Below are 27,326 nucleotides of genomic sequence, written 5' to 3' on the forward strand. Positions count from 1 at the left end.
GTCCGGCCTCGGCGGAGATACCCAATCAGCATCCAGCGCTGCGTCTCGGTGGGTGGGAATCGCCCACGGCAGCCAATCATAATCGGCCTGAACCCAGCTTCCCGCGCACGCTGATGGCCCTGTGTACTGCGCATGCTCGCGCGTGGGTCGCGCGCCTACTCTGGCAGATGCGCATCCTTGAAAGAGTTCAGCCTCCGGGTTTTCTGGGCTGCAGGGGCGTGGGACGCAGGTAGAAAGGTGGCTAGGGTAGGCGACCAGGTGGGATGTTCCCGGCAGGCTTTAAGCTGACGTGCCTGGCAGCATGGAAGTGAAATCAGAAAGAAACTTGAAAACAAGAAAAAAGCTAACAAGTTTCCTACTCAAGCGTTGCCCCAACTGCCTTTTCGTTTTTAAAAACTTTTTGTTTTTAAGCAGACTGCAACACCGAGATTACCGGTTCATTGTTCAACACAGTCGCCTTACTGCTCTTTATTAACCAAATGCCTCTCTTTTTCGTCCACTCAGAGATTGATTCATTCATTCGAAAACTTTTTTTTATGTGCCATATGCCAAACAGATTGTTCTAGGCTCTAACAAACTAGGCTCTAAGAATCACAAATAAAGAAAAAGAGAAAAACAACCTCCTTTGTTCAGCTTTCATTTTAATTGATGGATCCCGCAATTAACATAAGTAAATTAAATGGTAAGCTTAGGGAAAACAGCAGGGGCAGGGAGCTTGATTTTTTTTAATTTGGGCAAAGACCTGGAGGAGGTGCGGATTCTCTGTTAGAAAAGATATTTCTCTCCCTATTTGGCTCACCCCAATGAGAGTGGCCCCAAAACCTAACCAGCAGCAGAACCAATCCACGGGCTTTTCAAACATATTCCTGGGCCTCACTCACATCTAATGGGTTGGAATTTTTGGAAGGAGCCCTGGTGGTGCAATGGTTAAGTGCTTGGCTGCCAATCGAAATGGGTTGTCTTACTTATGTTAATGAGGCAGAGTTTGTGCATCTTGTATCTTAAGTCAATCTCTTTTGAGGTACAAAAAAGATTAAACAAGCCTAGCAGAGGAGAGATGGAGTAAGATAGAAGCCAAGACACATGGAGATCTCCAAGGAACTAGGAAGCAGAAGTTGAATTGACAAGGACCTTCCTCCACAGTCAAGAGAGAAAGCCTTACCCTAGAGATGCCACTCTGAATTTGGACTTTTAGCCTCCTAAACTCTGAGAAAATAAATTACTGTTTCTTAAAGCCATCCTTTTATGGTATTTCTGTCATAGCAGCACTAGATGACTAAGGCAGAATTTGGTGCCAGGAGTGAGGTGCTGCTGTAACAGGTACCTAAACTGTGGAAGTGGTTTTCAAATGGGGTAGTGGGTAGAGGCTGGGAGAGTTTTAAGGTGTCTAATAGTAAAAGCCTAGATTGCCTTGAAGAGACTATTGGTAGAATTATGGACTTCAAAGGTGATTCTGTTGAGGGGTCAGAAGGAAGTGAGGAGAGCTGTACAGAAAGTCTCTATTGTCTTAGGGAATACATATGACACCAATGACAGATTGTCACTAGAAATGTGGATGCTGAATGTGCTTCGGGTGAGGTTTTAAAAGGAAATGATGAACATATCATTGAACAATGGATGAAAGGTGATGCCTTTTATGCAGTGGCAAAGAACTTGTCTGAATTCTGTTCAAATGTTTGGTGGAAGGTAGAACTTGTCATGTTGAACTTGGATATTTGGCTGAGGAGATTTCTAAGCAGATCTTAAAGGGGACACATGGTTTCCTCTTGCTGCTTATAGTAAAATGTGAGAGGAAAGAGATGGACTTAAAAATGAACTGTGCAAAATAAAAACAAAACTTAAAGATTTGGAAAACTCAAAAAAACAAAACCAAACCCTCTGCTGTCGAGTCGATTCCGACTCATAGCAACCCTATACACACGCCCTGAAATGCTTACCAAGGACTTGGTGACTCAATCTTTTGTTAAAGAGATTAATTAAGGCTATGACTGATGGAGCAAACCAACTACCACAGCAGAAAACCCAACAGCTTAGGCTGAAGAGGAAAGGAACAGGACAAAAGAAAAGAAAGTTGTCTGCTTCTTGGAATTCTACAGGCAGGAAACAGGCCAAAGAAGCTCTACATCTATTGCCCTTCAAGAAAAGAAAAGGACCATCCCTGGAGCAATTCAGAGATCAGCAGAACCATTGGAAGGAGCAGGGGAAGCTGCCTGGGTCTCAAAGAGTGGGGGCTACAGCCTCTGAGATGTCTTTTTGGCTACGGCCATTCTAGTAGGTATGAAGCAGTATCTCATTATGGTTTTGATTTGCATTTCCCTAATGACTAATGCTACCACCTGCCTATCAGTTTGTTGTGCTGTGGTGTTTTGTGTGTTATTGTGATGCTGAAAGCTATGCTACTGGTATGTCAAATACTACCAGGGTCACCCATGTTGGACAGGTTTCAGCAGAGATTCCAGACCAAGACAAACTAGGCAGAAAGACTTGGTGATCTACTTCTAAAAATTAGCCAATGAAGACCTTAGGGATCAGAAAAGAACATTGTTCAACTCATTGCTTTGGACACGTCATCAGAAAGAACAGTCGCTAGAGGTGGATATCATGGTTGGTGAAGTAGAGGGCCAACAAGACCATGGGAGACCATAGGTGAGATGGAACGGCACAGTAGCTGCAATAATGGACTCAAACATGCTGGCGGTTGTGAGGATGACACAGGACCTGGCAAAGCTTTGCTCTGTTGTATATAAGGTCACCATGTCAGAGTCGACTCTGCACAGTTAACAACAACGAAATGACTAGTGATGTTGAGCATCTTTTTACATGCTTTTTGGGCATTTGTGTATCTTCTTTGAAAAAAATATTTGAAAATCATATATCTGATGAGGGGCTTGTATCCAGATATATAAAGAAATCTTGCAGCCCAATACTGTATTAAAAAGATAAATAACCCAGTTAAAAATGAGCAAAGGATCTGAAGGTATCATTAGTTTTTGGAAAGTGTTTCAGTTGGTGGATGTGGGGAGCAGAACCTCTACGGGTGGAAGATTTAGTTGGAGATAAGTGACTTAAAGCTGCGCTTGCTAATTCTCTTTAAGAATTTTGATAAGAAAGGAAAAGAGAGGTCGGAATTGGTGCTTGTTGGGGAAGCAGGATCTGTGGGAATTTTGGTGGAGGAGGGGCCCTGAATTTAGGATGCTGGAAAAGAGTTTAAAATTGTGTTGTATTTACCAAAAGTGCTATATTGAAAGAAGTAGAAGATCAGCTTGAGCTGAAGTGTTAAGAAAATTTGTGAAAGAAGTCGATGTTAAGCCTAGCCTTGACTAACTGGAGGTTATTCCAGACAAATGAAGGAGAATAAGCAAGAGTAGGAAGGTACAGAGGAATGGAACATTTGAGGAGTGGGAAGGGAAATTTCCTTGAATACAACAAAATTTAATACATTGGAGTATTGTAGGAACTAAGGTAGGTTGTACTAGGTTTTATTTGTTCTGGGAGTGATATACAGAAAGGATTGAGGTGGGGAGAGCTTGATATTGGGGAAGCTGGAAATTACATTAATTCAGACAAGTGACAAAGTTCTGGATCAGAGTATTGGCTATGGGAGTGGAGAGGAGGGGAGGAACCAAAGGAGGCCAGAAGAACAACCACGGCTAGGTCACACCATAGAAGCCCAAGGGCTGGGATGCCATCCCTGGAACACTCCTATGTCTGCCATTGGACTCACTCCACCATCATCCTTGAGAGTATTGTCTTGATTGTTCTTACATCTTTTCATCACTCTCAAGATTCCAGGTCCTAGGTGGGGGTGCCTGATGGCTGAGCCTGTGCCTGGATGCTCACAGCAGAGGGAGGATCTCCACCCTGCAATTTTCTCAGGAGGTGGAGCACTAATCCCCCACACAATGGAAAATTCTCCCAAAATTGAAGAGGGAATGAGATGCTGAAGAGCCCAAAGGCAAAAAGCATCCACTACACGACCAGACTGTGAAAGGTCTCATATGGTTTTCTGGTGGTGGAGGGTAGATTTTATACTGAATAAGAGTGCTGTGATAAACTTTAGGCAAATAATTCCGGGAGTAATGTGGGATTTGGACTGGCAAAGGGATAGATTGGTGGCAACGAGACCAGTGAAATGTGTAAGAGACAGCAGACTAGAGGAGTATTTATTTCTAAGGGAGAATCCCAGGGCTGGTGACTAACAAATGGAGGTGAGAAAGGAATTTGGGACTTGGTACGTGGTGATGCCATAAACTGATTCTGAGAATACAAGAAATGAAATAGGTTTGTGGAGAAAGATGATAAGATTATTAAAGACTAGTTAAATGAAACAAACAGTTTAGTATATAACTCAGGAAGGATAGAAATGAAGGTGGTGCTGGTATTATCATCTAGGCTTAGAAGGAGCTAAGGCAAGGAATGGATGAAATCCTTCAGGAAGAAAAACAGAGGAAAAAGAGAAGCAAGGACAAATCGTGAGAACATCAATATTTCAGAGTCAGCAGAAGATGAGAACAACCCGGACAGGCTAATGTCAGTAAAGCCTAAGAAGAAAACTCATAGAAAACATACTGGGTAGTCATCATGGTGATAAGCTGTGGAGAGATCAAATGGTTGAACACTGAGGGGAAGATGGGGAGCCACTGAATTTGGCAATTAGTTAATGTTGGCCCTAGAGAGAGCAACTTCAGAAAAAATAGGACAGGCACTAGAGGGCAATGGGTTGAAGAGTGTGCTTGGTTACTAATTTATCGCCTCTTAGCTACAAATTCACCCTTTTTGCTTGCTCTGTGAAAATGTTGTTGTTAGGTGCCGTTGAGTCAGTTTGAACTCATACCGATCCCATGCACAACAGAACGAAACACCATCTGTTCCTGTGCCAACCTCATAATCGTTGTGGACTTAGTTATGTAATGCTGCTATAACAGAAATACCACAAGTGGATGGCTTTAACAGAAAAATTTATTTTCTCACAGTTTAGGAGGCTAAAAGTCCAAATTTAGGGTGCCAACTCCAGGGGAAGGCTTTCACTGTCAGCTCTAGAGGAAAGTCTTTGTAATCAATCTTCCCCTGGTCTAGAGCTTCTCAGCGCAGGGACCCTGGGTCCAAAGGACTTGCACACTCCTGGTTCTTCTTGCTTGGTGGTAATGAGGTCCCCCGTCTCTCTGCTCGATTTTCTCTTTTATATCTCAAAAGAGATTGATTAAAGATACAACCTAATCTTGTAGATTGACTCCTGCCTCATTAACATAACTGCCAGCAATCCCACCTTATTAACATCACAGAGATAGGATTTACAACACATAGGAAAATAACATCAGATGACAAAATGGTGGACAATCACATGATACTGGGAATCGTGGACTAGCCAAGTTGACACACATATTTTGGGGGACACAATTCAATCCATAACAGTTGTTAAGCTTGAGTCCATTGTTGCAGCCACTGGGTCAATCCATCTTCTTGAGGGTCTTCCTTTTTTTTGCTGACCCTCTACTTCACCAAGCATGATGCTCTTCTCCAGGGACTGGTCCCTCCTGATAACATGTCCAAAGTATGTGAGATGTAGTCTTGCTATCCTTGCTTCTTAGGAGCATTCTGGCTATACTTCGTCCAAGACAGATTTGTTCGTTCCTCTGGAAGTCCATGATGTACATTCAATATTCTTTGCAAACTCCATAATTCAAAGGCATTGATTCTTTTCAGTCTTCTTACTCATATGTGCTCTGATGCCATCAAGTCAGTTCTGACTCATAGTGACCCTACGTACAACAGAACGAAACACTGCCTGGTCTTGTGCCATCCTCACAATTATTGCATGTTTGATCAATTTCAGACTGCAGAAGTTGGTAAAAATCTTCAATTTCTTCATCTTTGGTCTTAGTGGTTGGTGTGTAAATTTGAATAACAGTTGTGTTAACTGGTTGTCTTTGTAGGCATATGGATATTATCCTATTAGTGACAGTGTTGTACTTCACAGTAGATCTTGAAATGTTCTTTTTGATGATGAATGCAACGCCATTCCTCTTCAATTTGTCATTCCTGGCATAGTAGGCCACACGCTTGTCCAATTCAAAATGGCCAGTACCAGTCCATTTCAGCTCACTAATGCCTAGGATATCGATCTTTATGCATTCCATTTCATTTTTGATAACTCCCAATTTTCCTAGATTCACACTGTGTACATTCCACGTTCCGATTATTAATAGATGTTTGCAGCTGTTTCTTCTCATTTTGAGTCATACCACATCAGAAAATGGAGGTCCTGAAAGCTTGGCTCCATTCATGTCATTACAGTCAACTCCATTTTGAGAAGGCAGCTCTTCCTCAGTTGTATTTTGAGTGCCTTCCAACCTGAGGGCTTTATCTTCCTGCACTTATATCAGACAATGTTTCCGCTGCTATTCATAAGGTTTTCACTGGCTAATTTTTTCAGAAGTAGACTGCCAGGTCCTTCTTCCTAGTCTGCCCTAGTCTGGAAGCTCAAGTGAAACCTGTCCACCATAGGTGACCCTTGTTTTAAATACCGGTGGCATAGCTTCCAGCATCACAGCAACACTCAAGCCACCACAGTACCACAAACTAACGGACACGTGGATCTGTCTTAATGTTTGTCAGTAGAGGGCGCTGAAAAGAAATTGCAAGAGTTAGTATTACTTCCTGGTTCTGGTGCACTGGCTGGTCAGGCGCTTGCAGCACTTGGAGGTTCCCGTGTCCAGCGCCTGCAGTGGACAGGGGCCAGCAGCTGCCCGGAGCCCTCCTGCCCGACCCCCAGCCAGGACAGGTTATTATAGTGTGCCTTGGGCATTTAGTGAGACATCTTCCCGCGAACAGCGTTCTCCCAACACGCTAGAGCAGGGCTCAGCAAACTTTCTCTGTAAAGCAGCAGTGAGAAAGTATTTTAGGTTTTGTGGGCCATCAGGTCTGTCACGACTACTTAGTCACACACAAAACGTAAATGAATGTGCATAGATGTGCTCAAATGAAACTTTATGGATGCTGAAATTTATATCTTATATGGAAACACTGGTGGTGTAGTGGTTAAGAGCTACAGCTGCTAACCAAAAGGAGGGCAGTTCGAATCTATCAGGAGCTCCTCTGAAACGCTATGGGGCAGTTCTACTCTGTCCTATAGGGTCGCTATGAGTTGGGATTGATAACGTTCACATATCACCAAGTATTCTTTTGATTTTTTTCCCCAAACATTTAAAAATGTGAAAACCATTCTCAGCTCCCAGGCTGCACAAAAATAAGGTGGTGGGCCAGCTGCAAACTATAGTTTGACGACCCTGCCCTATTGCTGTTATTGTTAGGTGGTGTGGAGTCAGTTCTGATTCACAGCGACCCTACGTAGAACAGAATGAAACAATGCCCGGCCCTGCACCATCCTCACAACGTTGCTGTGTTTGAGCCCATTGTTGCAGCCATCTTGTGGAGGGTCTTCCTCTTTTTCCATGTTCGATAGATTCCACTGGTATAGCTTCACAGCAACGTCTCTACCACTCAGTCAGTCAGCCTCCGTGCCCTCTCTCATAAAGTCTGGAGAACTCGGTACCGTGAGGTGAGGGTCGGTAGGAATGGGGGTGCAGGAGGTCTCTATCCTGGGTGCTCTATCTCAGCCCTGGGATATTGGCTGCTCCTTATATGTGCTGTACCTGGTTTTTATATAGTTTACTTCTTCGTAGCTTTATTTTTGATTTTTGGGTAAGAAATTCAGCAGTTTAAAACAAACATTTGTTATCTCTTTTCCTAGGTCGGGAGTTGAGGCATAGCTTAGCTGGGTCCTTTGCTCCAGGTCTCACAAAACTAGTCAGGGTGTCAGCCAGGGATGCAATCTCATCTAGGATTCAGGGTCCTCTTCCAAGTGACTGGTTCTTGGCAGAATTCAATTTCTTGTGGTAGTGGGACTGAGGCCCACAGCACCTAGAGTTCCTCCACTGTTTCCTGCCACATGGCCCCCTCCACAACATGGCAGTTTGCTTCAAAGCCAACAAGACAGCATCTCTGCTGTTTGTTTCTTATTGCTTATCTTTAGACCCTGTTTTAAAAGGCTCACCTGATTAGGTCAGGCCCACCCAGTACAATCTCCCTTTTAATTCAAATTTAACTGAGTAGAGGTCTTAATTATATCTGCAAAATCCCTTCAACATTTCCCATCTAAGGTAACAATCATGGGAGTGACAGCCCATCATATTCACAGGCCCTGCTCATACTCAGGGGGAGGAGATTATATAGGGCTGGTATACTAGAGATAGGAAATCTTGGGGGCCATCCTTGAATTCTGCTTACCACAGAAGAGATAAAAATCATAGGTAACTATTTAAATCTACTTTCCCTACTTCCTTTAATGTAGCTCTTTTGACCTTTATAATGCTAAAGAAAAATCGCCTTCAAAAGTAAAATATTTCAGGATACTTTAACTTTGTGGTACAGGTTGTCCCCAACTTATGACGGGGTTCCATTCCGGCAAACTCTGTCATAAGTTCAGTTCTGACATAAGTCAAATACCTCCTATATATATATATATATTTTAGTTTTCATTATTATTGCCTTTTATTATCAGTATCTTTATAAATCTGATCTTTGTTTTTGGGGGTTGGAAACATTACATATAAACTTACAGATATATTTTAACACTGCATGTAGTAAAAAAAGAAAAAACCAGACGGTTGTCTTAAGTGCAGTTCATTTTAACTTGGCTATGTCAGGGCCTACCTGTAATTTTTTAGGTAACAAATCAAAATGCTTTTGTACTGTACTATGTAAGATAACGTACTGAGAAACTTTGGTGAATTAACACAGCTTCTAACTCAATCAATCATAGAATTCATGGTTTAGAATATTTTCCATCAGTTCTACCTGAAGAAATACTGTTTGTGCCAAAATCTTTGTCTAAAATACAAACTTAAGATTCACTCAGAATAAAATTGGTTTTTCTGTATAGAAGTTACACATTACACATACATTTTGTGCTGAACACACATAATTGTTAAGTGTTCATGGAGAACTCCATTTAACATGTAGTTGGCGCTCAGGACAATTCTTACCCTATTATCTTAAGTGTATGCTATGAAATTTGATTCAATGCTTCAAACAAAATCAGGAAATTCCGTCTAAAAATGTTTTTATTTCATAGTTCATAAAAAACAAAGTTTAAAGACACTAGAGAAAATAATATGTACAAGACTCAGAAATTAAACAGAAGGTTAACTTTCAATCACAGACAAATGAGGCACTAGTCATTGAAACTCTACTGTGGAAGTACATTTGATGCCCTCTCCAATGCTGGACATAAATAACTGTGCAGTAAAACGTTCTGGGTTTTGCATTAGATCTGTGTATATAAGACACCTGTGGTCCAATTTTAAGACTGGTAAAGCCAATTTCAAGCTGCTTATATTCTGAATACAAGTTTCGCTATCCCAAATGTACAATGGTAACTGACATAGTCAACCTCAAGCTTCTCTTTGGTGCTCCTGGACTTGTCATCTGGATCCATATGTTAATTTCCCTTCTTGTAGTTACTCTTCAAATTATAGTCGTTATGCATTCAGTTCCCTATGCATCTCACCCATCTCCTTTATCTAAAATAGAGGAAAAAAGAGAAACATTTAAAAATAATTTTCCAATCTTTTGTCCATTCTGTAAATAGTTAAAAAACCAAAACTACTGCTACTAAAGAAGAAAGCAAGATGGCCCTATTCCACATCTGAGACCTTATTTTTAAAAAAAGGAAAAGCTGGATTTACAAGGCAGCACATATTGAGCGTAAGAGCCAAACTGCTACTGAGAGACCAGATGGCCAAAGGGGCTGGGGAAAAGTGGCAGATAAGCTAGACCTTTAAGAATGGGTAAGACTACTACATTTATGTTATTTTTACAGTTAGGAAGAACTAGTTAATGTTTTACTACCAATCTTCCCTTTTATAGGTGAGGAAATGGAAGTTCAGAGTTAAGGGACTTTCACACAGGCACTTAAAGGCAGAACTGATATAACAATGCTAATGACCAACACTGTTGGCAAACGACTGCCGAGGCAAGCATGGTGTGAACACCGACACAGGTTATGTTGTCGAATCCTTACAACGGGCTAGTATTATCCTCACTTTATAGACGAGGAGGAAACCCTGGTGGCGTAGTGGTTAAGTGCTACAGCTGCTAACCAAGAGGTCGGCAGTTCGAATCCATCAGGTGCTCCTTGGAAACTCTATGGTGCAGTTCTACTCCGTCCTATAGGGTCGCTATGAGTCGGAATCGACTCAAGGGCAATGGGTTTGTTTTTGTTTTTTTTTATAGACGAGGAAAACAAGGACTTAAAGAAGTCAAATAACTGCCCAGCTAATACGTGGTCAAGCCTAGGTCTGTAATGCCTTTAACCACACCACTAAACTGAACACAGCCCTACACAACCTGGCATCGTTCTGCCCATCTGTTAGGATTCAGCTCAGGGATGGTCCCTCAGACCCGTGGTCACCAAACCAGGTAAGCCAGATGATCCGTGAAGGTATGGGAAGAAAATGTTAGCACTTTGGGTTCTATCAAGTTTTCTTGTGTTTTTTTTTATTTCTAATTTTTTTTTTTTTTTGTTATTTGGTAAATATCAGAAAGTAGTCCACACACAATTGAAAATAAATACATAAATATACAAAAATTGGCGAAGACACTGAAAATGTTGCTACTGTTAAGGTTCAGGGACAAGTGTATTCATACCCAATTCCAAGCAACTAAATCATACTATCAAACAATTTGACACTTTGATTTCACACTACTACATGTGACTAGTATACAAAAGACTATGACATAAATGAAGTTAATTTTTATGATTATTTTTCACTGGCACAGAGACAATATATCAGGTCATTAGTCACACAGACTTTTCTAATGTGACTCTACTACAGTATGCCTCTATGTGGCATACAAAAAGACCCCACTATGTTGATATCGGAGCACTGGCGGTGCACTAGTTAAGAGTTTAGCTGCTAGTCACAAGGTTGGCAGTTTGAATCCACCAACCGCTTCTTGGAAATCCTATGGGGGAGTTCTACTCTTGGAAACCCTGGTGACACAGTGGTTAAAAGCTACGGCTGCTAACCAAAAAGTCAGCAGTTCGAATCCACCAAGTGCTCCTCAGAAACTCTATGGGGCAGATCTACTCTGTCCTATAGTATACTATGAGCTGGAATCCACTCGATGGCAATGGGTTTGGTTTTTGAGTTTTTAGTTCTATTCTGTCCTAAAGGGTCGCTATGAGTTAGAATCGGCTCAACAGCAATGGGTTTTTTTATGTTGATACTAAGGAGCCCTGGTGGCACAGTGGTTAAGCACTCAGCTGCTAGCCAAATGGCTGGCAGTTCAAACTCACCAGCAGTCCTTATGGCAGTTAGTCTGTTTCCATAAAGATTACAGCTTAGAAAACCCTCTATGGGGCAGTTCTACTCTGTCCTATAGGGTTACTATGAGTTGGAATTGACTTACTGGCACACATGTTGATATACGTTGTAGGATAAAAATCATAGGCTTCTACTATTTTCTATGAAGCAGAGCTCACTATAAGGTGGTCTGCGATAAAACTCATGGAAGAGGATTTCAGTAAAGGCCCATTCTAAGACTGTCCTATAAAGGAAAGACCTGAAGAACTACGTATAAAGCAACTCCAGTGTAGCTGAGGTCAGTATCTAGGAAGGTACAAATTACTTACTAAAAGTAAGAAATCAAATAGGGCTTTTTTTTTTTTTTTCTTGATTACTTGGAGTCGCTGGGTGGCGCAATTAATGAACTCGACTGCTAACTGAAAGGCTGGAGGTTCCTGTTCACCCAGACTCCTTGGTAGAAAGGCCTGGCAATCTGTGTCCAAAAATCAGCCACTGAAAACCCTATGGGACACAGTTCTACTCTGACACACACGGGGTCGCCACGAGTTGGAATTGACTTGATGGCAACTGGACACTGGTTTTATTACGTAAATAATCCATTTACCTCAGCCTTCTCATACTTCGCCATTCTCTTCTTTCTGGAAATAACCTGAACGGAAGAAAAATGATTACTGTTTTAAGACTGCTACCCAAACAAAAAGTTGGTCTAAATTGGCATATATGTTTTTAACAGATAGAGTTCTTATTTGAACAAATTCAATTTCAAAATTTATCCATAAGCATTTGTTCTTAAAATTAAATTTTATTAGTAAAAAAAATCTACCATAACCAGTAAAACAAAAATGTCTCAAGAAAACAATGAAATTTATTAATGAAATTTAACAGCCTAGCGTGCAATCTTCTACACCTTTTTCCATGCTAATACTAACATACATAAACACATGCATCTAAGTGTTGGGGTCTACAAATGAGATGGTGCAATGTCATTTTTTTCTCTGTAGCCTGTATCAACATCACAGAACGATTCCAATCAAAAGACATAGCCATTCTCCCACTGACAGGTACTCAGACTTTCTAGATTGACCCATAGCCTTGAACATTCTGCTTCAGGTGTTCGTGCTTTCGCTTCTATGGGATAATCAGATATTTATAATTAAATTTTCCTGTGTTTATTTGCCATCTGGAATTCATCTTCTATAAACTATTGCTGTTGCCATTTTTTCTTTAGGTGGTTTTATTTCTTCCTCATCAATTTCCAACAACTCTTTGCATACCATGTGTAATATTCTTTTTGGTTTTATGCATCATTGGTAGTTTTACTTTCCAGTAAAACTTTGCTATATGACTTTTTAAAATTGTGCTTTAAGTCAAAGTTTACAGCTCAAGTTTATTTCTCATACAAAAATTTATACACATATTGTTATGTGACCCTAGTTGCAATCCCTAAAATGTGACAACACACTCCTCCTTTCCATCCCAGGTTTCCCATGTCCACTCAACCAGCTCCTGTCCCTTTCTGCCTTCTCATCCCGCCTCTGGACAGAAGCTGCCCATTTAGTCTCATGTATCTACTTGAACTAAGAAGCATGCTCTTCATGAGTTATTATTTTACGTTTTATAGTCTAGTCTAATGTTTGTCTCAAGAGTTGGCTTCAGGAATGGTTTTAGTTCTGGGTTAACAACAGAGCCCAGAGCCATGTCTTCTGGGGCTCCTCTAGTTGCTATACAAAATCTTAATGAAATCAAATCTTTTCCTTCATGGGTTTTAGACTTCTTGCCTTACCTAAGTGGTTCCCCTTACCACAAAAATTAATTTTTTTTGAAACTTGTTTTTCTACATTTAAAACTATAACCCGCCTGGAATTTGTTTTTAAACCTGGGTGCACCACTGCCAAGCTCCGTGTTGTCTGAATGTAGTATTCTCACACGACAGGCAAAGTAGCCAGCCCTAGTGGGCTGAAACGGCAAGGCAACTTCTGTTTTCTTTCAGGTGGATAGAGAGTGTGATAACTCCATTAAGCTGGACATGTACGTTCCCACATACCTTCAAGTCCATTTCCAAAACTCTGTTGTGTTGGTTAAGACCTCCTGATGCTGAGTCCTCCTTACATTCCTAGAATAAGCCCTGCTTGTTCAGGGGACACGCTACTCCTCCGAAGCACTGCTACACTCAATTTGTTCATCTTTTATTTAGAACTGTTGCTTCAGATTTATTACCTTTCATTCTTTTCTGTGCTAATCTTAATTTTGTATTCTCTTGTCTCACTTCACTGAATGGTTTGGGAGTTGCGGTATTTTGGACTAATCCCGGCAGGAAAGCTGCATTGCATGCAGAGAGAAGAGCTGACGTGTATTTGCTGCTTGAGAGCCTGTGAGGTTGGTGCTCAGGTGCAAGCTTTTTCCATATTACCATCCTTTCTTGCGTCATAAAATGCGGGTTCAGAAATGCAACAGGTCCATTACAATAAGAAAATGCAGGTTTTCTTTCATTCATATGTTTTAGAACATGACAGGAGCCTTTTCATGTATCACCTTTTCTTGAAAGCATACACTCTTAAATCTTTTCTTGTGCCCTACTCACCAGCACAGCGATTCCGGCGATAATTGCTATTATCACAACCACAATGACAGCAATGATTCCAGCTGTTAGACCCTTCATCGAAAATTCAGGTCCTTTTTCATCAACATAGTAAATTGATGTTCGAGCAGGGTCCAGATCCAGCTGCTCCCCGTTTACTTCCAGGTCCATTGTGCCGGAATAAAACAAGGATTCACCTTTCACCTACAATGAGAAGAAGAAGAGTCATTAAAAACATTTAAGAAGGCCAACTATGGCCGCATATAATTACACACCAACTAGATACCGAAAGAACTGCTGCCAAAGCTTTTTAAAGCTTCAGTGGTAACAACCTGATACAATGACAACTTTTTTAAAAGAAGTTTTTATCATAGGAAAAGTTTTAAAGTAGAAAGATTACTATCATGAAGTTCCATGTACCTATCACCCAGATTCGGCAATATCAACACGCGGCCAATATTACTGCGTTTCTTTTTCCCTCTATTTTCCCTTCCCCTTCCCCCACCCCAAGCCACATTTTTTGAAGCAAATCCCAGATTCCAACAGTACCTCCCTATAGTATAAACCCAGTGCCGTCGAGTCGATTCCGACTCATAGAGACCCTATAGGACAGAGTAGAACTGCCCCATAGAGTTTCCGAGGAGCGCCTGGCGGATTCAAACTGCTGTCCCTGTAGTATATTAAAGTTAAAATATTTTAAAAACACCAAGTTACTCAGCATTTATCACATGGCCACTTGTTTACGGAAATTAGAAATATATACACAAACGAGGTGACAGCTAACAGGGAGGTAAAAGACAAGGATTACGACAGAAAAGACATTCGAGGTAGACCACGTTGAAAGGCATAAATATACACATCAGTAAGAAGCGTGTATGTGAGAGTGGAGGGGGGGACAAAATGAACTGCAGCAGAACCACCTGGAGGATAATCAGAGACGGGGCTGGAACTACAAGCACAGAAAGCTGATGCAACGTTTGGCGTACTCTCAGGCACGAAAAGAACATCATAGTCCTGGACACAGCAATAAAATGCGAAAGGTTACACGTACGTCTTTTTCGAAATAGTAAGCCACATCGGCTATATCCACATCATCCTGAGTTTTCTGAGAAGAATTCTGCATCAGGTCAATAGTGATAATATCGTTCTCATACTGAGGAGGAAGTCGAAAAATACAAATTAATATAAACAAAACCATACAAAACAACACTGTTTCATAATCAGAATATTCAGTGTTTGATTTTCTGTAACATACATGCACTGCCGTTCCTTTCCATTAGGGGATAATTCAATTTATCAGGAATAATTCCCAATATCTGAGAAGTCTTTAAATCCATCCAAGGGAAACGAGATAGCAATGCAACCAAATTACAATGAGTATTTTTCTTTTTTTTTTTTTCCTCATAAAAGGGAATTTTCAATTTTCTCCTGAAAAGATTTTACGACAAGATAGCAGAGTACCTTTTTTGGGTTAAAACTACTTTAAAACTAAAATGCTAAAGAAATGCAATCCAAAATGCACTATGCATTTACCATATTCTGCTTTTGAACAGCAAAAAAGTATATTCCTTCCAAAAAGTCTTTTTAAAAAGACATCGATTTTAATCCAGAAAAATTTAATAATTTCATATTTCCTTTAAAGAGTTCCATCACACTATTCAAGTATTTTTCAGAGTTGAAAGAGTTAAGGAAGGGACTAATTGGTTAAGGGCTAGTTCCTTAAACCAGAGAAGCTGGGAGATAGAGGAGCACCCTAAAGTAAATATGTGCCAAAAGCAATCACAGAAAGAGGCTTTCTCAAGTAAGATGATTGGCCTTGTTTGAGGGATACTAAGCAAGGCTAGATGTTAAGGATAAACTGGGGTTTTCAAAAGCTGTGGAAGCAAAATAATAACAAGGAATTCACAATATAAAGTGCCCGGAGCTTGAACTGTTACTCAAATGCTGTTGACTACTACCGAAATCACTGATTGTCTTTTATACCCAAACATACCGTCCCACCAATTTTCCGCTAAAGCTCATTTACTAAAAACCTTACCAGGATGTTTGTGATGTATTTTCTATCCAGTTGATAACGAGTTGTGATGGCCTTCTCAAGAGCACTGAAAATAATTAAAAACCCGAGTTTAAAAAAGTATTTGTACCATACAATAGTAACAAACATTATTTTTTTTACTAAGCAAGCAGCTCAAGGTCTAGAATTGATAAGAAAATTTTGTAAATATTACTTATAACATTTTTCAACCCTCGGTAATATTGGATTCATGCTAGAATCATCCACTGATGTTAAAACGGTTAAGTGACGATGAGAAACAGGACATTTATAGAGTATCCAAGTACCTGCCCAAGGATGACTTATTAATTACAAACGGGAAATAGTAACTTAACAGTGGAGAAACCTATATTCAATTGAACATCACTAGTAAAGAGACAAACTGACAGGAACCTCTTGCTGTGACATACTTAGGGCACGAGATCACTTAAAGTAGCCTTCTTGTCAAATATGTATAATCTGAATTTAATTATGAGTAAATATCAGAAAAATATAAATTTGAAGACCGTTCTATAAAACAACATGCCCGTACTCTTAAAATATCAAAGTCATGAAAGAAAAAGAAAGGCTAAGACATTCTTTCAGATGAAAGGAAGAGCCATGAAAACAAACGCAATGCATGATCCTGGATTGGATCCTGCATCAGAAAAGAAATGCAAAAAAGGACATTATTGGGAAAATGGGCACAAGATATCGATATTAAATTTTCTGAATCTGAAAATCAGACAGTGATTACATAATGCAGAATGTCTTTTTTTAAATTGTAATTTAGATGAAGGTTTACAGAGCAAATGAGCAAATCAGTTTCTCATTAAACAATACGCATACTATTTTGTGGCACTGGTTGCCAACTCCACATGTCAATACTCCCCCCTTCTCGAAATTGGGTCCCCAATTGCCGGCTTTCCTGTCCCCTCCTACCTTCCCACCCTTGCACCTGGGTTGCTGTGCCCACTTAGCCTTGTTTTGTTTTACGGGCCTGTCTAATCTTTGACTGAGGCATGAACCTCAGGAGTGACTGCAGTAATGAGTTAAAAGGATGTCCAGGGGCCATACAGTTGGGGTCTCTGTCAGACCAGTAAAATCTGTTCTTTTTTTGTGAGTTAGAATTTTGTTCTGCATTTTTCTCCAGCTCTAGAATGTCTTTTTTTCTTAGGAAAAGATACACAAAAGTATTTGGGGATAAAGGGGTGTAATGTCTACAACTTGCTCTCACGCAGTTCTCGGAAAAAATACTCATACATTCATAGACAGAGCACACACATACGAATACACATATATACAAAGTAAATGTAGTAAAATGTTAATAATTGGTGAACCTGAGTAAAGGGTACTACAGGAGCTCTTTGTCTTCTTGCAGCTCTATTTCAAAACAACGTTTAAAATGTATTCATAATGCCTTATGTTTCAGAACTGTGAAAAAGCACCTAGACTTGTTTTAGTCTTTTTCATGGTGCAGGATAGAAGATTTGGGCAACAACTGTGCAAATACAAAATAATGAACTGAATAGCACTTACGTCCGCAAACTTTGGAGATCGTAAGGTTTGTCTCTTGTTTTGTGTTTTAGTTCAATGATGATCCAACTGTAAAGGAAAAAGGCAGTACAAATTGAATGTAACAACTCAGTCTCTTACTGTAATCTCCTCAATAATAATACTAACATTTCCAAGTGGAATTACAGTGTTGTGGTTGTTAGGTGTCCTCAAGTTGGTTCCAAGTCATAGTGACCCTGTATGTACAAGAGAACAAAACACTACCCAGTCCTGCACCATTCTCACATCCGTTGCTATGTTTCAGTCCATTGTTGCAGCCACTGTGTCAATCTATCTTACTGAGAATATTTCTCTTTTTCATTGACCCTCTACTTTACCAAGCATGATGCCTTTCTCCAGGGACTGGTCCCTCCTAGTAGCATGTCCAAAGTATGTGAGACGATGTCTTGCCATCCTCGCTTCTAAGGTGCATTCTGGTTGTACTTCTTCTAAGACAGGTTTGTTCATTCTTCGGTGGTCCACTGTATACTCAATATTCTTCTCCAACACCACAATTCAAAGGCATCAATTTTTCAGTCGTTATACACTGTCCAGGTTTCACAGGCATTACGAGGCAAATTAAAGTACCATGGCTTGGGTCAGGCACACCTCAATCCTCAAAGTGACATCTTGGCTTTTTAACACTTTAAAGAGGTCTTTTACGACAGATCTGCCCAATGCAATATGTTGTTTGATTTTTCTTGTTTGTTTTGGAAGTCTCTATGGAGCTCATATGACCTTGCCTTGTACAAGTTGTGCCAGCTTCCCCAGTATTGTGTACTGTCTCACCCTTCACCAAAGTCACCACTTAACCATTGTCTATTTAGTGTTTTTCCATCCCCACCTCTCCGCTCTCTTGAAACTATCAAAGATTGTTCCTTTTTGTGTGTAAACCTTTTCATCAGTTTTTACAGTTAGTGGTCTCATACAATATGTCCTTTTGTGATTGACTTATTTCACTCAGCATAATGTCCTCCAGATTCATCACTGTTCCTCATCGTTGTGTAGTATTCCATTGTGTGTATGCACCATTGTTTGTCCTTTCATCTGTTGATAGGCGTCTAGGTTGTTTCCATCTTTTTACCATTGTGAACAACGCTGCATGTCATTTCATTTCTTGACTGGTGCTTCCACTGGCATTGATCGTGGAGCCAAGTAAAATGAAATCCTCGACAACTTCAGTATTTTCTCTGTTTATCCTGATGTTGCTTACTGGTCCAGTTGTGAGGATTTTTGTTTCCTTTATGTTGAGGTGTAATCCACTCTGAGGCCGTAGTGTTTGATCTTCATCAGTAAGTGCTTCCAATCCTCTTCACTTTCAGCAAGCAAGGTTGCGTCATCTGAATATTGCAGGCTGTTTAAGAGTCTTCTTCCAATCCCCATGCCGCGTTCGTCTTCATATAGCCTGCCTTCTCGGAGTATCTGCTCAGCATAAACACTGAGTAAGTATGCTGAAAGGATACAACCCTGAGGCACACCCTTCCTGACTTGAAACCACGCAGTATCCCTTTGTTTTGTTCGAACAACTGCCTGTTGGTCCACGTACAGGTTCCTCATGAACACAATTAAGCGTTCTGGAATTCTCATTCTTTGCAATGTTATCCATAATTTTTTTATGATCCAGACAGTCAAAAATCTTTGCACAGTCAAGAAAACACAGGTAAACATCTTTCTAGTATCCTCTGCTTTCAGCCAAGATTCATGTGACATCAACAATGATATCCCTCATTCCACATCCTCTTCTGAATCTGGCTTGAATTTGTGGCAGTTTCCTGCCAATGTACTGCTGCAACCGCTTCTGGATTATCTTCACCAAATTTCACTTGTGTGTTATATTATTGGTATTGTTTGATAATTTTGGCATTCTGTTGGATCACTGTTCTTTGGAATGGGTACAAATATGGATCTCTTCCAGTTGATTGGCCAGGTAGCTGTCTTCCAAATTTCGTGGCATACACGAGTGGGCGTATCCAGTACTGCATCCGTTTGTTGAAACACTGCAATTGGTATTCTATCAATTCCTGGGGCCTTGTTTTTCACCAATGCCTTCAGTGCTGTACCATCAGTTCTTGATCACATGCTACCTCCTGAAATGGCTGAACATCAACCATTTCTTTTTGGTACAGTGACTCTGCATACTCCTTTCATCTCCTTTTGATGCTTCCTGGGTCGTTCAATATTTTGCCCAGAGAATCCTTCAATATTGCAACTCGGGGCTTAAATTTTTCCTTCAGTTCAGTTTAAGAAATGCCGAGTGTGTTCTTCCCTTTTGGTTTTCTAACCCCAGGTGTTTCACATTTCATTATAGTATTTTGTCTTTTCTAGATGTCCTTTGAAAGCTTCTGTTGAGCTCTTTCAGATTATTTCTTCCTTTTGTTTTAGCTACTCAACATTCAAGAGCAAGTCTCAGTGTCTCTTCTGACACCCATTTTGGTCTTTTCTTTCTTTCCTGTCTTTTTAATGACTTTTTGCTTTCTTCATGGATGATGTCCCTGATGTCATTCTACACCTCATCTGGTCTTTGGTCATTACAATGTTCAGTGTGTCAAATCTATTCTTTTTTTGGAGGGGGGAGGGGTGTTAAAGTCTCAAATCTATTCTTAAGAAATCTCTAAATTCAGATGGGATATAGTCATGGTTGTATTTTGGCTCTCATGGACTTGTTTTAATTTTCTTCAGCTTCAACTTGAACTTGCATACGAGGAAGTGATGGTCTGCCCCACAGTTGGCCCCTGGCCTTGTTATGACTGATGATACTGAGCTTTTCCATTCTCTCTTTCCATAGATGTAGTCATTTGATTCTTATGTATTCCATCTGGCAAGGTGCACATGTACAGTTCCCATTTATATCGTTGGAAAAAGGTACTTACAATGAAGAACTCATTGGTCTTGTAAAATTCTATCATGTGATCTCCATGTTGTTTCTATCACCAAGGCCATATTTTCCAACTACAGATTCTTCTTCTTTGCTTCTGATTTTCACATTCCAATCACCAGTAATTATCGATGTGTCTTAATTGCATGCTTGATCAATTTCAGACTGCAGAAGCTGGTAAAAGTCTTCAATTTCTTCATCTTTGGCATTAGTGATTGGTGTATAAATTTGAATAATAGTTGTATTAACTGGCTTTCCTTGTAAGCGTATGGGTATTATCCTATCACTGACAACGCTGTACTTTAGAATAGATGCTGAAATGTTCTTTTTCAGGATGAATGCAAAGCCATTCCACTTTGTTATTCCTGGCATAGTAGACCATATGGTTGTTTGATTCAAAATGGTTCATACCAGTCCATTTGGGCTCACTAATACCTTGGATATAGATGTTTATTTGTTACATTCCCTTTCTGATGACTTTCAATTTTCCCAGATTCGTATTTCGTAGATCCATGTTCTGATTATTAATGCATGTATGCAGCTGTTTCTTCTCATTCTGAGTTGTGCCACATCAGCAAATAAAGGTTCCAAAAGCTTTACTCCATCCATATCATTAAGGTCGACTTTACTTTGAGGAGGCAGCTTTTCCCCAGTCATATTTTGAGTGCCTTTCAACTTGAGGGGCTTATCTTTCAGCACTGTATCAGACAATGTTCCGCTGCTATTCATAAGGTTTCCACTGGCAACTTTTTTTCAGAATTCTAAGCCATGAAATCATATTGATAGAGGATCAATATTAGACAGGGTGCTCTCTCCAGGGTGGGTTCTTTATGAAGGATGTATGAGGGCCAGGGAAGAAATATAAGCATATCTAATTTATCAAATTTGTTTTGGAATTATGGTAGAGTTAACAAAAAGAACTTATAAATTAGATATGCCCATAATATCTTCCCTGGCCCTCACACATCCTTCATAAAGAACCCACCCTGGGAGAGGGCACCCTATCTAATATTGACCCTTTGTCCTCTGGCCATGTAAAGTCAAGGCTGAGCTGGCCAAGTTGGACCTCATTCAAATAAAAAGGCACTGAAAGAAACAGAATTGCCACTGTCTTAGTTAGCTAGTGCTGCTATACCAGAAACACAAGTGGGTGGCTTTAACAAAAAGAAATTTATTCTCTTATAGTCTCAAATTTAGGGTGCAAGCTCCCAGGGAAGGCTTTCCCTGGCAGAAGGTCCTTGTCATCAATTTTCCCCTGGTCTAGGAGTGTTTCAGCACATGGACCCCAGTTCAAAGGTCATGTTCTGCTCCCAGCACTTCTTTCTTGGTTGTATGAGGTCCTATCCTCTCTCCTTGATTCTGTCTTCTATATTTCAAAAGAGATTGACTCAAGGTACAATCTAAGCCTGTAGATTGAGTCCTGCCTCATTAGCATAACTGCCACTAATCCTGCCTCATTAACATCATAGAGGTTAGGATTTACAACACACAGGATAATCACATCAGATCACAAAATGGTGGATGACCACACAATACAGGGAATCATAGCCTAGCCAAACTGACACCCATTTTTAAGGGAACAAGTCAATCTATGACAGTCACCACGAGGCTCAAAGAAAGACAGAGGAGGTCAGCTTCCCAGCTTCTAGTCAAGCTAGCCTGAGTGGGTTTCTGTTCCACCTCAGTAAATAATCTCTAAGACAACCACACCACTTTTAAAAAATAACAAAATGAGCAAACATATAAATAGTTCAAATTATCCATATATATTTAACACTAACTTCAAAATACTGAAGAGTGTTAAGTAAAAACATAAAAGGGAAATTATGCTTAGCATGCTACTATTCATGTAAAAAAATAAGAAAACATACATATTGCTGGCAAATTCATAAAATATCTCTGGAAAGTTACAGAATAAACTGGTGATATAAGTTCAATGGATGTTAAGTAGATAGGTGGGGACTGGGATGGGCTGGAGACTTTTCAATATTTGCCCTTTATCGTTTGAATTCTAAACCATGAAATCATTATTGCCTATTCAAAAAATTAATTAAACGATTCTGAAAAGCACAAAACCAAATAATACAGGCAGCCCAACTCACTAGGTCCTCACGCGTTCGGTGCACATTATTTCAGTGTCCTTATCGGTTCTTCTGACCCCAGCAGTGTTCACACACCAGCACGTGGCAGTGCCATTGCACTGCTTGGCTTTAAAGAGCCCCTTCTCATCACAGTCGGGGTCATAGAGACCGTCATTGTTCTGGATAGCCCCCTCAGGTTTCACTCTTCTCCCAGCCTTTGAAGTAGTCATTTCTGCCTTCATCACCAAACATTTGGTAGCCACTAAAAAGAAAGCTTAATGTCAGGTTGAAAAATAACTGCAGTTTTATGCTTACAGGGGGGAAAAAAAAATCAGTTTAATGCAAAACTCCCAGGGCCCAAAATTATTATAAATTTGTGTGCCCCCACAATCCGCTTTCTGAAGTTTCCAGCATGAAATGATTTTTAACCAAGTTATATAACATGATTCACCTGTGAGCCAGTAAAACTCTTACCAATTCAAGACACATGGATTAAAGAAAGTGAAGTTAAAAGACAATGAGGACGGTCTACTCACATTTTGAGCAAATGACAGTATTCTGTGTACCAATTGAAGTACACTGGCATTGACCATTCCAGTTTGTAGAGCAGTTTGTGGTTAGCTTGTACTTCTCACAGATACAGTCTAGTGTAAAAAAAAAAAAAAAAAATCCACTGTAACCAAAATATCCTCTGAAGTCTCAAAACCAAACAGTAGTTTCGCTTATCTAGTAAGGAATGTGGAAACCCTGGTGACATACTGGTTAAGTGCTATGGCTGCTAACCAAAAGGTCAGCAGTTCAAATCCGCCAGGCGCTCTTTGGAAACTCCATGGGGCAGTTCTACTCTGTCCTGTAGGGTCTCTGTGAGTCGGAATCGACTCGACAGTACTGGTTTTGGAGTAAGGAATGTCTGCCTTGAGCACTGTGTACTTTTAAGAACTATATTGGATCACAGTGACCACAGCAATTGGAAGGATGAGATAGGAAACTTAGGGGGCAATGAATTTATGTTAATGGAGGTGGAACAAGTCAAACAAGGCAGGTGACGATGGTTGCACAACTTGAAGAATATAACCAACATCGCTGAATTGTACACGGAGAAATTGTTAAATGTTCTGTGTATATTCTCGACAACCAAAAAAATATTAATAAAATTTTAGAAAAGACTGCAAAAAAGTCCACTTTAAAATGCGGATGAAACTATCAACTCCGGTATTCCAGCTAAATTAAGTTCTAACGATAATGCCCAAGTTACAGGGACACGCCTTAAAAACTGATCCCGAACATTTTATTTTTTTCAGCTCTATTTTATAGCGTTTTCAAAGTGCCAAACAGTTTATAAGCACGATACACTACAGACACACATAATTCAATTCGCCTGGATTCCCATTTCAATTTTTTTCAGCTGAGAATACGGCCCTCCAAACATCACATCCAGCTTGGGCTTTATGATTCTCCCTGTCTCAGTGTCTTCTGGCCTCCTGTCCTGCTAGATAAACCCCCCTCTGTCAGTCACTGCTTCTTTCCACCAAATCACCAATTCCTGTTCTAGGATCTGTGAATGTACACATTCCTTCCTCTTCCCACCCCATTTTCTAAATAAGGGATAACTGCTCTTTACCTGGCTTAATGGGAACATAGTCAACCTTTGGACTATTTACAGTTTTCAAAAGAATTTGGGGGCATCTTTATGGGTTTCCCAACTAAATTAAATCCTAGTTTTTTGAAACTAGCTTTTCAAAAGTGACACTAAACAGCCTATCCTGGGATCACTGACGTCAGTTTAATAGTTAGGTCCTTGACTATCTCAAAAGCTCATTTTAGCTTCAAACTGGCAAGCCCACTGCATTCCTTTTGTCTAGTGAAGGGATCATTAAAAAATCATTTAAAACAAAACTAGCATCACAAACCCAAGACTTTATACACTGATCTTTGTACTTTGTACCCCAAGTACCCTAGGCCGGCTTTGCTTTTTCCCTGTTTAAGTTATAATCAATATGAACACATGTAATCTGCCCAGCACTGAACTCAATATTGGGACCATAAAAGGAGAAAATATACTGGTAGTCCTCAAGGGATTAAAATCTTACGCAGCACTATACTGTACCTGCTCAAAGCACATCTTTCATCTCCAAGTGATGTCAAATCTAAAAGAGACCAATTAGGTACGCACTTGCTGAACATGGGCCTACAGAAGATAGCACCATTTTAAAGGACTCTCAGATTAAGTATTGAGCCCCAGAAGTTGGAAAACCCTGAGTTCATGAAACAGGACTATTTTGAAGGTGTAATGAATCAGACATGCGTTGGTGGGAGTACAAAAACTTTTCCAGAAAGCTTTCACCAACTGCCACTCCTATGCACTTATCTTAAAAAATACATCGAGATGCAGCCAAGATGTTACTCCAGAGTTAAGAAAAACCTGAATCAACCTACATGCCCAACCTCACACGCTATAGGTTTTACCTTCAGCATTTAAGTCTTGTTTTTAAAGACCGAAGAAAACGGAGAACTCTGAATACGTTATGTGTTGGGGGTGGGGGACGAAGATATAAAATTATGCGTTTAGGGTTTAGGGCAATGTATCAAAAAAAAAAAAAACCAATTATTAAGTATGGGGTTCTCCTGAAGGGAGGGGATTATGGGTGTTGTTTATTCTTCACAGCTATCGTTATTTCTGAGTTTCCTACAATAAACTTGACATTACTCATAGCTTCAGAAGGGAAAACCCTCAGGCCCAGATTAAGGCCTAGGGGTGCCGTCTCGCGCGCACAGGTGCGAAATGGCCCCGGCGGCCTCGCCAGAGCCACCTGTCCCCGCCCGGGGCCCACATCCGGGGCCCGCCGCAGGTGTCCCGGGGAGGGGCGGGCTGCACCGTGGCCGCCGCGGCGACTCTCCTCCCGGACCAGGCAGGTTTAGACCCGCCTGAACTCCAAGTCCATCCCGGCCACAGGCGGGGGAGCCCGGCTTGGGGTGCTGGCATCTGCAGCCGCGACGCTGCCCCGGCCCTCCGCGCCCACTCAGGCCCCAGGAGCCCCGGACGCGGCCATCTGGTCCCCGCTTGCCCTCCGCCCCTGCCCCGGGCATTTCCCTAGAGAGGAGTCCAAAGCCGCAAGGCGAGGCCGCTCCCTCGGACCCGCGCGCGGAGAACGCAGGTCAGAGCGCCCCGCGCCGCCGGGACTCGAGGCGGGAAAGAAAGCGCGGCTCCCCGCGGGCGCCCTGGGCCGCCGCTCCCCGCACCGGCCCAGCCCACACCGCCGTTCCAGGGCCGCTCCTCACCTTTCTGAGCCGTGCCCACCGCCGCCGTCGCCGCCGCGAGCAGGAGCCCGAACGCGAGGGCCTGGGGGGGCGCCATGCTGCGCGCGCCTAGGAGAGGGGCGCCGGGCGGACCGGGGGCTCGCGGGAGAGCGCGCGGCAAGAGTGGGGAGCCCGCTGGCCGGCCGGGCGACGCGAGGCCTGGGACGAAGCGAGTGCGCGTCTGGGGAGCCGCGATGAGGAGGTCCCGGGCCGGGCGGAGGCTGCGAGCTCGCCGACCGACTTGCGCGCTCTGGGTGCGCGGCGGGGCGGAGCGCGGACCTGCCCGACCTGGCGGCCCCGCCTCCCGCCCCTCCCCGGGGCTGCTCACCTCCGGTGGAATCACCGCCTGGGGGTGGCGAGGTGTGGCAACAGGCTCCCCTCCCCCGCCGGAGCGGCCGTTGGGGCACCGCCCCCTTCCCAGGTGAGCGCCAAGGGCGCCCCGCCCAGCGCCTCTGCCAGGTGTTTCCTCCGGTGGCGGCCGCTGAGGGCGGAGGAGGTAGGGGCCCTTGGGGGCTAAGATGAAGGTTTGAAAATACTGAGATGTCCTTTTGCCTGGGGAGCGCGACTTGAAAACAGTGAAGACAGGAGGCTTGGAGGAAAGGATGCGGGCTGGGAAAAAGAATGTGGAAACGAGAATACTACGGAGCGGGTCAACTGTCTGAACCACAATAAAAAGAAATGACCTTTGAGCATTTTATGGCAATTTAATTGTACGTCGTTGAAACTAGGAAAAAAAAACTCCCTGGCTCTTGGGGATGACAAATTTCTGAGGTCTTCATTGAATTCTAAATAATCCTTTCCCCTCGCCCCCCTTTTAAGGCGTTTTTAGCAGTAGAAGGTGTAAGATGTTCCCCTAGAACTAAATGCTGTGAACTGCGATTATTTCGGTTTTATTTAATATTAGGGGACAATGTTAATGAGTCCTTAGAAAATATAGGAAAGTAGAAACAAAGGACAGTATATTAGAGCAAATGAATTCAAATTACAGCACTATGATGTTGACTTTCAGGGCCTTCCAGCTGGTTCCGACTCATACCGACCCTATAAGTACAACAGAATGAAACACCACCCTGTCCTGCACCATCCTCACCATTGTTATGTTTGAGCCCATTGTTGCAGCCACTGTGTCAATCTTGTTGAGGGTTTTCCATTTTTTCGCTGACCCTCTACCAAGCATGGTGTCCTCCAGGGACTGGTCTCTGTGATAACATGTCCGAAGTATGTGAGATGATGCCTCCATCCTCGCTTCCAAGAATTCTGACTGTACTTCTTCCAAGACAGATTTGTTCGTTCTTCTGGCAGTCCATGGTATATTCAATATTCCTCACCAACACGTAATTCAAAGGCATCAATTCTTTTTCAGTTTTTCTTATTCATGGGTTAAGCTTTTGCGTGCTTATGAGGCGATTGAAAATACCCTAGCTTGGGTCAGGCACACTTTAGTCCTCACATCTTTGCTTTTTTTTTTTTAACCCTTTAAAGAGTTCTTTTGCAGCAGATTTGCCCAATGCAATACGTCTTTTGATTTCTTGACTGCTGC

The 27,326-nt window shown here is 41.6% G+C and overlaps 1 protein-coding gene across 1 annotated transcript; it reads right to left on the reverse strand.

Moving 5' to 3' along the window:
• Positions 1-8,893: 8,893 nt before the first annotated feature.
• On the reverse strand, positions 8,894-26,019 carry EPCAM (epithelial cell adhesion molecule). Its single transcript, XM_003417549.4, has 9 exons — positions 25,769-26,019; positions 23,026-23,133; positions 22,511-22,751; positions 17,519-17,584; positions 15,986-16,049; positions 14,999-15,100; positions 13,951-14,151; positions 11,974-12,018; positions 8,894-9,581 (listed from the first exon to the last, which is right to left on the reverse strand). Exons 1-9 carry the CDS (start codon positions 25,842-25,844, stop codon positions 9,540-9,542), a joined length of 945 nt encoding a protein of 314 aa, XP_003417597.1. The 5' UTR covers positions 25,845-26,019; the 3' UTR covers positions 8,894-9,539.
• Positions 26,020-27,326: the final 1,307 nt, after the last annotated feature.

This window comes from Loxodonta africana, chromosome 26, assembly GCF_030014295.1.
Source record: "Loxodonta africana isolate mLoxAfr1 chromosome 26, mLoxAfr1.hap2, whole genome shotgun sequence".
Lineage (NCBI taxonomy): Eukaryota > Metazoa > Chordata > Mammalia > Proboscidea > Elephantidae > Loxodonta > Loxodonta africana.